The sequence below is a fragment of the Penaeus japonicus genome, unplaced genomic scaffold, assembly GCF_977035675.1.
Source record: "Penaeus japonicus unplaced genomic scaffold, GWHDUDI00000001_assembly GWHDUDI00000003, whole genome shotgun sequence".
NCBI classification, from domain to species: Eukaryota; Metazoa; Arthropoda; class Malacostraca; order Decapoda; family Penaeidae; genus Penaeus; species Penaeus japonicus.
In genome coordinates, this window is record NW_028234405.1 from 1,374,080 (window position 1) to 1,385,754 (window position 11,675).

Genomic DNA, 11,675 nt, shown 5'->3' on the forward strand with positions numbered 1-11,675 from the left:
TGTGATGGTGCGAGTCGTGGCACCACAAAATATTGGAAAACAGTTTTCTCTAATATGATGAGATGAATAAGCACTTACTCACAGTGTAAAATCTGAAGAACTCTCTTCATCATTAACTGCTTTCACAGAGTTCTTACAATAATAATGTATGCTTAGCAACCCCCCACCCCTCTGCATCTACATGAGAATGACTTGGGTCCGTCTTTCCATAAATGTAATATATTTCTGCCTTTTGTTTTATCCTTCATTTTTATCCAATTGATATGGATTGAAGCTATCATTCCTTCTCAATCAGAATCTCCTTTAAACACCCTAATGTATAGTTTAGTTTCCTTTTTCTGTTTTGCTGGATCTACACATGGATTGGAAAGGTTTTCTTTTTTCACTGTTGTTACTTTTACTTGTTGCTTGACATTTATCATTGTCATTTTCATAATGACCCTCTGTACAATATCGAAAACGTGGCCTAGATTTACTCTGTTGTCCCTGGGCTTTACCATTCTGCGTATTAACCCATTTGCGCCAGTTGACGTGCCATCATGGGGTTGAAAAATATCCCCGGACCCGGGTGACGCCCTCAGATGTGGTGTATTTTTCTGGCCAAGTCCCGGGGGGGGCAATGTGATGTGCTGAAACGTCAGCAATAGATCACTAGATTGTTCTCAAATATAATTTTTACATAATTTCTTAGACTCTGTTACTTTAGTTTAGGTGTTTGAATGTCATAAAATGAGATATAACGTTAAAAAAATTATTTCACAGAAAACTACGTGATATTAATGACATCATGGTAATTCCTACTTCTTGATCGGATGAATTAATAGATCTGAGTAGAAAAACTATTGTAAAATCAAATGTGTTTGGCCAAGAAATAAAATAAAGTAAAGAATTATTACTGCAATACTACTTCTAATTTGTTGATTACCCATGATATCGTGTCATGTTATGTCATGAGGTATATTTACATACTCATATGTATGTGTATGATTATTCATATTGTTCTCCTTTCTGTTTTGGTGTAAAGAAGAAGAAAAAAAAAGTATAAAACATGCTTTTTGATGCCTCACTAAGAGGTTGCTTCCACTTTCTTTTGGTATTTTCACGTAGAAGTGAAGAATATAGGCAAAGTTCAATCAAATAAAATTAAAAAGGCATTACTGTAACATGTTTTTCAACTAAAATAACTCATCTGAACATGGCAATATTTTTATGTGCCTTTACATTGTATATGCATTCGTGAAAACCATAAGAATAGGGTAGGTGAAAAACATTCTGAGAGGATCAGCACAGCCCTGCGTAGCGAGAAAACACGAAGCGTCATGCACTTGTTATCTTCCCGGCGTTAGCGGGAGTAGGCGAAAATATGTCCTGGCGTGAATGGGTCAAAAGATGCATCACTTGTATATGGAGAGAAAGAGATACATATACATGCAGATGACATACAATATGAATGATCCATGTCATTTTTTATAAAATTGATTTTTTTTTTTTTTTTTGTTAACTCGTTCCCGACGGGGCCATTTCGGCTTAAAAGCACCAATGTTCCGGGACTCTCAAACGCATAAGCCTAACGCGTCGGGATTGTCGGCCGCACTAGCCGCACTAGCCGCGAGCCGGGCTGGACAAAATAATGCGTCCCCGTCGTGTAGCCCATAAAACACTAGACGTGTTATCTAGTCACCCGTCTTTAACGGGTTAATAATGAAAATATTAAATGAATACTCACTCTTATTTTCAACATTTTACTTTCACTTGTGTTACTGTTAATCTGCAGTTACTTCTTTGACCATGGCTCACCTAATTAGTTAATATCCAGACATTGATTGGATACTTTGGCAGCACTATTTTTCTTCCATATCTGATGATGAATTGGTTGACTGATTTCTTTTTCTATCATAATAAGATATGTGCAGTTTACTGTTGGAAATCGGAGGAAAAGGACTTTCTCCTGTGGACTCTTTTCTTACTCTTAACCCTCTCTGGACGGGTGGTACACTACTCTACCGCTCATTCAAAAGCCCCGGTGCCGCGGGGCGCATATGTGTCAGCACTTAATTGGTTAGGCCTAAGTGTTTCGAAAGCCCCAGCCCCCGACTTTGCAAGATGGAAGGCCTCCCTTAATGGACCCTTTTCTTTTCCCTTTTTTCAGGACATAGATGTAGAAGGAACATGCATCGTGTCCTGTGGTATGGATCACTCCCTGAAGATCTGGAAGTTGACCTCTGATATAATGCTGAAGACCATCAACCATTCGTACACATTCAACCCTAGCAGAGCAGTGCAACCCTTCCCAACGCTCCAGCAAAATTTCCCCGACTTCTCCACCAGGGACATTCACAGAAACTATGTGGATTGTGTGCGTTGGTTAGGAAAGTTTATCCTCTCGAAGGTAAGAAAAATTGTGATTTTTGTGTAGTTCATTAACCCACTGTGTATGGGTGGCATGATTATGCCTTAGAGATGGGTGTCAATGCATACATGACGTGACATTGGGATCTGCTCACAGTTGAAGCGTGCACATAGTTATGAAGTATTATGGCTCTTACGGCACTAGCTTTAGAGCTACAGGGTTCCAAAGTCAGCCTAAACTCGCATTTTATGATGTATTGGGCTAGTCTGCCCTACCTGGAGGGCGGTGAAAAAACCCTTTCATCATCCCTCTAATTTTTAGCTGGAGCTGCTAGTGTTGTAGACCACCTGCCTTGATGACCAGTTAGGTCGTTAGGCGCCCCATCGGCAATGAGTTAATAAGTATTTTGTCTTAATACAAGCATTGATTTGATCTCATAAATATAGTATGATGCCTAAATATCTGATTAATTCCATCTCAATGTAAAGCTCATTCAAGGTGTACAATGTATACGCATTATATATATTATGAATACATTTTTCCAAAATCAAGTAAAAATTCTCTACCTTTCCCCATCTCCCCCTCTCTCCTCTCCTCTCTCATATCCTAGATTACTTGTCAGTATGAAACTAATTCCTACAATTGCTCTTTGCAGAGTTGTGAAAATACAATAGTTTGCTGGAAGCCAGGCCTACTGAATCAGACTGAACTGAAACACAATGACACCAACGTTACCATTATACAGAAATTTGATTACAAAGAGTGCGAGATCTGGTTCATGAGATTTGCATTGGACTTTTGGCAAAAGGTTAGTTATCCAGCATTGCCCTTTGTATAGTATGGGCAGTGTGATATTGACGTCTACCATTCATGCAGTTATATTTTGGATTCTGAAATTGTTTTTGTACTCTTTTTAGGTAAAGGGATATATCATTTGTATTAATGTAATGACAGTAATAATGCCACTGCATTTTTTTTTTTTCTTTCTTTCTTTCTTTCTTATCTACTTTCGTCTTTTTTGTGTAGATCTAATTTCCGTTCACTTACACCTTTCAGGTATTGGCTGTTGGCAATCAACTAGGCAGGACTTACGTATGGGACCTCGACATCTCGGACCCTTCCCAAGCCAGATGTTCCACTCTCACACATCCCAAGTGTGTAGCACCCATTAGACAAACGGCATTATCTCGCAATGGCAACATCCTGATAACCGTGTGCGATGATGCTACAATTTGGCGCTGGGATAGAGTTATGCAACAGTAGGCATTGAATTTTCCTCCCCAATTTTTTTTTTTTTTTTGTTTGAGTGTAAGTCCCTAGATCCAAGATTGAGCTGTGAAATCACTGCCATTATGTTTATGATATTGATCAATAAAGATACTGCCATGTAACAAGTAGTTTGTTTATTACCCGAGTTGCGCGTTATAGCTTGCCTGATCATTTCAAATGTTCAAAATTCTTTCCTATACCATAAAACCCACTCCTTTCATGTTCCTCTCTGAAGAACTACTTCATATACATAGGATCCCCCCCAAAAAAATAAGGGCCTGTCCATAAGAGGGGCAATCAGTGATATCAGAAGCAAGAGGTTTTAGTAGTCTTAACACAGCAAGGGGTTGTCAGCCAGGTTGACTTTGCCCTGCTTTCAGCATTTTCAGCATCAGCCATAAGCATTTTGATGGTTTACCCATGGCTGCTTGAGGTAACCATGCTTGTCTGCTTGGACACTGCCCTCTTGTAAACATACCTTACTGTCTTCATTTCTTTATGGACATGACATGTACATATTAATTCACAAGGAGGTATGTCCACTGTGGAACACAAAAACCTATTCATTTTTTTCAACATTACTTTTATTTCTTTATCTAAATACTCCTGGAGGTGTACCAATGAACAAAGAGATGTCTTATAATTCCTTAAATTTTTTTTTTTTTTTTTTTTTTTTATCAACAAGCTACATGGTGTAAGAAAAATGTAATTTTCAAAATGTAGACACTAAAAAAACATCAAGAATTACCTTCAAATGCACAACTGATAATAAAACATTTGTCATCTATATAAATTTACAATTTTGCATGAACTAGTTTATGAACCTGGTTTTATCACATGCATTCTGAAGTTTCAGACTAAGAAGCAGGTCAGTGATAAAGACAAATTATCGATAGCAGATGAAACGTGTTTGATAGCATGTTTTAACTTTTTTTTTTTGCCATACCTGCTTAAATTATGTCTAAAATACAGAAAATGCATACTTATCTTTTTGGCCATATATAACTATCTAAAGCAAAGAATTTTCTAGTGTTCTGTATTCTTTAGAATGGACTCACCATGAAGCTACAATTTTTATTTCTTATTCTTCTTTCCCCTTTTTCTACAAGGATGACTAAAGATACAAAACTCACCACCATTTTTTCCAAACACAGGCATAATAAAACCACAAAAATCAAAATCTATTTACATTACTTTATTTCCTTTATTTATACATTAGATTTCGTGTGATATAGAACATCTCCACTGGGGTAATTCTGAAAAAAGACAAACCATGCAACTGGATGTGTTGCAAGAAGGCTGAATGAATGAGTGAATGTTGTTTACTATCTTACTGCTCGGCTCCCTCCTTGGCCACGTAGCCAGGCTGGTCTTCGGGGAGATGGGGCCACATGGTGGGCTTCTCCATGGTGATGGCCTGAAAGAATGAGAAATAAGGAGATAAGTCATAATATCGGTTAATGGCACACATTGCCATCATCTGAAGAAGAAAGCAAAGTAGGCTGACAGTATTTTGTCAAGTAAATTCTTGTGACCTGATGCTTTGGCAAGATATCGCGAAAAGGAGGTTGACGACCAAAATTACATTGAGTCATCTAGTAAGCATGGGTGTGTGAAGTGGATAGTGTTTTTTGTACACCATTTTTTTTCAAGATACAAGCTAGTTCTTTCTTCATTTGTGTAACTATTGCAACATACTAAATGCTGATCAGCATTACTTTACTAATAAATCATATACAAACTCATTTAGCATACAATAAGTCTAGAAATAATAACAATAACAACAAAAACATTTGAAGATGTCCAGCCCCAGCCAAACATCTTACAATGTGGCCTATCTCAGAAGGGATAAAAAACATTAAACCCATGTCACTTTCATCGTAAATAAATTCATGGAATCCATTTACTTTCCCTTAACCCTCACCCCCTCCCCCAACTAGATCAAATGAACTGGATATAGAAAACACCCTCTCTCTAGGGCTGGTAAGTCATTTTTCACGATCCCCTTACCTGGTCAGGGAATGCTTCCGCCCATTCCTCCATGGTCATCTGGTCATAGGGAATCATGGCCTCCCAATGGCTGAGTTCCTCTGTCAACTTCGCGATGCGACCTTCACTGCCCTTGATGAAGGCCAGAACTTCAGCAGCCTGTAATGGAAAGATGTTATTTTTAAAGAAAGTGTCAATTTCATCTCTAAAAATTAATTCTAGATAATGACCTAGTGACAACTGTCAGTAATATAGCAAGGGTGAAGTCCTCCATGTCACCTCCCAAGCAATATTGTCTCTGAACCTTAAGCTTGGAAGACTTGACTTCAATGCGTAATACATGATTTGATTTTATTGCGAGGTATTTAGTTTCCATTGCACTGGATTAACTGTGTAAAGTAAGATAGCAGCTACTCTATTATGCCAATTGTGAGTAAAAATAATATCCATAAAACATCTGTCATGCAAGTGGCATTCTTTTATACACAGATGTAGAAGCAATCTTCACGAAGTATTGAGCAATTTATCTACAATCATAAATTCTCTTTCTTACTGTACATACAATAACAAGCAAATTTCAAACCTAAAAAAGAAGGAAGAAATAGAGCATGACAAAAATCACTCACAGCCTGGCCCTCCACTTCCGCAATCTGTTGGGAAACGGTGTCTTCTGGGTATGGGACTTTAAGAGCTTCGTATTCCTTCTCGAAGTTATCCACCATACCGGCAACAGGGATGCGGGCCTTGTATGCTGCGAAGTTGATGGCTGGTACAGACTCGGGGAGAGAGATCACTCTGAAAATCACAAAAGTACAATTTAAGAATGAATAATATCTGCTAGTGTCTAATACTATTAACCCAATGTTTATGGGGCACTTAATGACATAAATGGCAGTCAGGTTGGGCAGTCCAGCTAAAAATTAGAGGGACAGGGAAGATATTTTCTCTACCCTCCGCGCAGGGCAGACTAGCCTAAAGAACATTTTTCCACAAATGCACCACAAAACAAGGGTCTAGTCTGACTTTGGAACGCTGTAACTCTGAAGCTAGTGTCATTACAACTGTTTCATTTGTGGGATATAAATAAAATACTACAACCTATGCAGCAATTTACCAGCCACCTTAATCTGTGGGTCACTGTCTTATTAAAAAAAGGACAGTAATATAAAATGACTAAAGAATACATATAAAATGATAACCAGGCCATAAGGAAAAATGTTTGAATAATACTGGTCGAGTTGAAATAGTTATACAAGCTAGTGTAAAATACAATAAAAATTCAAATAAAAAAATTTATGCACTGGTGTAAACATTATAAATAAAACATGTTTAAGACATGTAACCAAACGTATATTACACTTACATAGAAAACAAGTACCTAATGGCCATTAACCCCTAAATGAAGACAGAGATAAGCACTAAAAAATGTTTAGTGCTTCTACCTACTCTAATTCAATCTGCATATAAAATCTGAGGATAAACCTTTTCTGAAACTTAGGGGTGGCTTCAGACAAGATTTGGCATTGAAAAAAATTACTTATTATAAACAAGAAAGAGACACAGATATACAATATCAAATATATGAATAAACTTACTAAAGATATAAAAAACTGAAAATACATATTCAGAGAAACTAGAAACTCATGCTTCCCACATCCCACATTGTACTTTCTAAATTTCCTTCAATTTCTATTAATTCTCCGTTCTGACAAATTTTTCGATGTGTTATTAGAACACCGCCAGATTAACAGTTCACAAATGAAACTTGTCTAATCACGTTTTGACTTATCAGATAACCCTAGATCTTTGTATGTAGTTCAAAAAGTTTCATAAATAAAGATTAACAAATTTTACTTTGATTCTACATCTGCATAGCTCTTGTCTGACCAATTATTCTGTAACACTTTAGTTTTGTATCTAAGACTTTTATATTTATTTATCGGACAGCAAGTTTATTATACAAACAGTTTGATTTGCAGAAATACTACCAAGTTGGCAGTTGCTAAATTTGCCACTAGATTTTTACACATGTAGACTATCGGGATGTATCGAGCATTTCTAATAAAAAATGTGATACGCGTAATAACAACCTGCATGTCATAGAAAGGATAAAGATTCTATTAACAACTACTTTGTTGAATCATGATAGTAATTAAAATAGCAGAATATATAAAATGTACAATGCATTGGGTCAGATAGGGTTGGAATCTATAATGGGGGGCTATGCGGGGTATTAGCTGCAATACTCCGTCACCGCATTTTGTTCTGGCTGCCCGTATTGGTAAAATTAGTCTAGATCTGTGATAGTTCTATAACATCTAACTTTCATTGTCAAATTATAATCTTATATTCTATCAAATACTCTATTCTATACACCCCTTCATGGGAAAGCTATGTTATCCAAGAAAAACTAGATTTTTTCTGCGTGTTTTGACTTCCAAAGACTTCCTTCTTGTGACTTGTTAAATGTTCCGTAATTGGTGATGGAGATGGATGGCCTATAAAATGAAGCAGGATATGATACTCGAGCAGCATCCAACGTTTGACACAGCTTTCACAACTCGTGCTGCGGCACAGGACAACTAATCAAGATATACATTTTGGGACTTTAGACCTTAAAATCGTCCACGGTAGATCTTCCGAAATAATGCCGCGTTGCTAAATACCACAAAAGTGGTATCGTTGGATTCATCTCAACACCTACTATCCATAAATGATCAACTTTACCCGCATTTCCTCTCCTGTATCCCACAATCAGGGATTAAACAGTAGGGGAGGGCACTCAGTGAATATCAGGTCCTCTGACCTTCGTCCTGCACTTGTAAACAATCGGCTAATGTCTTATAGCTTTAGGTTTCAAGCGAATTCTGAGTTGGTCGTTGCAACGTGATGTTTGCGGTATTGGTCCTGGTACGGGATGTACATTGGCGCCGCGCGGTACACATAGACGAAGCATTCAAAAGGCGTCATTGCTAAATAAGGAACTAGCCGAAGCTACCATGTATACAACCCAAAATAAACACTCCTAAGACCAAGACAAGTGGTATAAGGTGCTATAAAAAAAGGGGGGGTTCAGGGAGAGCAAATCCCCCCACTTGGCTAGGGATATTATCAAGACTAGACAAAGTTAGGTTGGTCAGGAGGTTAGAACTTTGTCGACGAAATACCCCGTAAACAGCGCATCAAAAACTCCTACCAAAATAGCTTCATGCGATTGCTGTGGACACGGTAAGCCATGTAGGTGAGTAAATTGATCGGAAACTGCATCTTAACCCATTAGCAGCGGATGGCACCATGCCAGACAATGTAAACCAGCCATCTTACTGCACAAATACTTATTTAAAACCACGACCAATGGGTTAAGGTAGGTATAAGATAAATCCAAGCTATATTTGTGTTACATATCAATGGAGTTTATCCATATATCAATCCCACAATTTCCCTAATGTACTTCATGCCCTACCCTACTACCGGAACCCAGATTGTGGGGTAGAGAGGTGGACTCGCTAATTATATCCACTATATATTGAGTAGTAGACGGTGAGACGAACCCATTGATACCACTCTCTGAATTATCTATTAACGTGGCATTATTTAGGAAATTCACCTGGTTCATTGTCTGACCAAAGTCTATAAACTACTGGGTAAATTTGGTTAAAGACGCAACCAACCCTCTAGGCACGACACAATATTTTTCTGGTAGTTCTCGTTGTGCTTTGTACAGTTTCGCTACTCATTTCCGTCAGAAACCTTTCGCAGAAGAAAAGGGTTTTATGGTGTTACATCATAATTAAAGGTACGTCATGCCGAGAGGTTTTGTTTTTTCGCTAAGGGTGGTTGCGTCTTTATCTAATAATACCAATTACCGAGTATCTGTATTCTAAACATACATCTTGCTCTTCTCCATCTCCACCCATTCATATTCCGAAGGATTACACAAACTCAAATTACGGAAACAGCCATATTCACATAAGACGACTAAACCTTAATATGCCATTATAACATACAATATTCTATACTTATAAAACAAATGATCCCTCTCTTTTAAATACAATAAAAAAATACATAATCATAATGAACCTTGATATCCCCCTAATACCAACAAAGACCCACACAATCCCTAACCAAAAATCCAAATCCTACACATCTCTCACCCACTCCACCAACCTCAAAACCTCCACAAAACACCTCAACCCCCCCAAAATAAACCCCAAACCCCCAAAACTTCCCAAAACATCCCCAAAAACTTCCCAAAAACGCAAAACTTCCCCAAAAACAAAGTCACCGGCAGAGCAAAGATGTCCTCCTCACCCACCCACCCTCCCTCCCTCATACTCACTTCCTCAAATAAGCATCCGACTTCCCCTTGAAGGCATTAAACATATTCTTCTGTCCTGCAGGAACACGCGAGGCAAAAGAAGCCCAGTCAATGGACGAGGAAGCGATCCTGCGGGCGGCCATCTTGTCCTGCTGTCGGGGTCTGTCTGTCCGGCTCTCGGGTCTTCCTCGCAGCAGCTGAGAGTGAACAGCTGATCGAGCGATCGAGCGGCGAGGCGATAGAGGGCGCTGGCGATGCTCGGTCGGGAGGTGGGGGTGGGGGGTGGGGGAGGGGGGGTGAAGGTGGTGATGCGCACGCCCGTCCGACCGACCGCGACTTTTGAACGCTCTCGTACGCCCGCACGCCCGCGACTTCTGAACACTCTCGTACGCCCGCACGCCCGCACGCCCGCGATTTTTGAATGCACTCGCTCGTGAGGGGGTGGGGGTTTTCTTGAATTATTTTTAATGATGTTTTTTATGTTTTTTGGTTATCGAGGTGTTGTTATTATTGATATTGGTATTATCCTATTTATCGCTATTATTATTCTATTATCATCATTCATTATCATTATTTTTTATCTTTATTGTATCATTAACATTACTATTATAAATATTATTATCGCTTTTGTATCATCATTATTACCATCCTCATTATCATTGATTTGTTTTTACCATCATTCATCTTCGTCTTTTGCTTTTTATTATAAGTATTATAATTTTTAATATTGTTATCATTATTATCATTGTTATCATTGTCATCCTTTCTCCTCTTCTTATCATTATTTTTTCATCTTATCTTTGTTGTTATTATTTTGGCATTATTCTTACAAAAGGCATTATCAATATACCTTTATCATCCTTGTTAATGATCAACATTATGAATGATTATTATCATTATGAGTATTACAGTTAGTATCATTATCATCATCATCATTAACATAATTATCATTAAAATCCTCATCCTCAACATTCCCTTATCTTCATTGTCATCATCATCATTGCTATGATTTTTTTATCATCATCATTATTATTATTATTATTATCATCATCAACATTATCACTAGTTTTAGCTAATGATGTGTAAGAGGTCAATGGAGGTCTTTTTTCATATATTTTAGAATAATTACATTTCTTAGACTTAAGCAAATTTATGCACGAGATTGTGTGCAAAGAACTGTGGACAGATTTGCTCATTATTTCATATATCCTGTATATATTTTAACATACAAAGATATAAATTAATATACTTATATATATATATATATATATATATATAATATATATATATATATATATATATATATATATATATATATATATATATATATATATATATATATATATATATATGTAATGCTGCAGAATTCTTAAAACCTTTCCATGTATTTATTGGGCAGTTTATGTTACTATGTAGATTTTACAGTATATGACTGTGCATTTATTAATATAGAAATCTTCAATACAGACTTTTGACTACCAAATACTGTGCTAATGACTTTATCATTATTGATTTTCATTGTTATCTATATATGCAAAAATAAAACATCTAATCTTTTTAAGAAGAACATATGAGTAACTAAGACAAAGAATATGAAAGTTCACAATCGAAGATGATAATAATCAATAAGTTTTATAGTGAAGAAAAAATCTGTAGTCTAAATGATGAAAGTGTATTTGTTTCTTAGCTGCAATTTACAACATCCTGCATAATCTCCTTAATTTAACTTCATAACTTCAGAACCTTAAG

At 37.1% G+C, this 11,675-nt stretch overlaps 2 protein-coding genes across 3 annotated transcripts in view; one reads left to right on the forward strand and one right to left on the reverse strand.

The window, feature by feature from the left end:
• Window positions 1–3,744, forward strand: part of LOC122246554 (polycomb protein EED) — a 12,376-nt gene extending 8,632 nt beyond the window's left edge. For both annotated transcript variants that reach the window (XM_043005192.2, XM_043005193.2), the window contains exons 6-8: window positions 2,150–2,389; window positions 3,006–3,158; window positions 3,407–3,744. In XM_043005192.2, coding sequence (XP_042861126.1) covers window positions 2,150–2,389; window positions 3,006–3,158; window positions 3,407–3,613 — 600 coding nt within the window. In that variant the 3' untranslated portion in view covers window positions 3,614–3,744. The remainder of the gene's footprint in view (window positions 1–2,149; window positions 2,390–3,005; window positions 3,159–3,406) is intronic.
• Window positions 3,745–4,793: 1,049 nt separating this feature from the next.
• On the reverse strand, window positions 4,794–10,121 carry ATPsynD (ATP synthase, subunit D). Its single transcript, XM_043005191.2, has 4 exons — window positions 9,948–10,121; window positions 6,235–6,403; window positions 5,630–5,767; window positions 4,794–5,036 (listed from the first exon to the last, which is right to left on the reverse strand). The coding sequence occupies exons 1-4, from the start codon at window positions 10,067–10,069 to the stop codon at window positions 4,950–4,952; spliced, it is 516 nt and encodes a 171-aa protein (XP_042861125.2). The 5' UTR covers window positions 10,070–10,121; the 3' UTR covers window positions 4,794–4,949.
• Window positions 10,122–11,675: the final 1,554 nt, after the last annotated feature.

Coding starts and splice junctions, on each gene's coding strand:
- ATPsynD (XM_043005191.2), bottom strand. CDS start 10,069: ATGGCCGCCCGCAGGATCGCTTCCTCGTCCATTGACTGGGCTTCTTTT. Junction 5,768..6,234: donor CGGAAGTGGAGGGCCAGGCT/GTGAGTGATTTT, acceptor TTTCCATTACAG/GCTGCTGAAGTTCTGGCCTT. Junction 5,037..5,629: donor CGGAAGCATTCCCTGACCAG/GTAAGGGGATCG, acceptor TCATTCTTTCAG/GCCATCACCATGGAGAAGCC.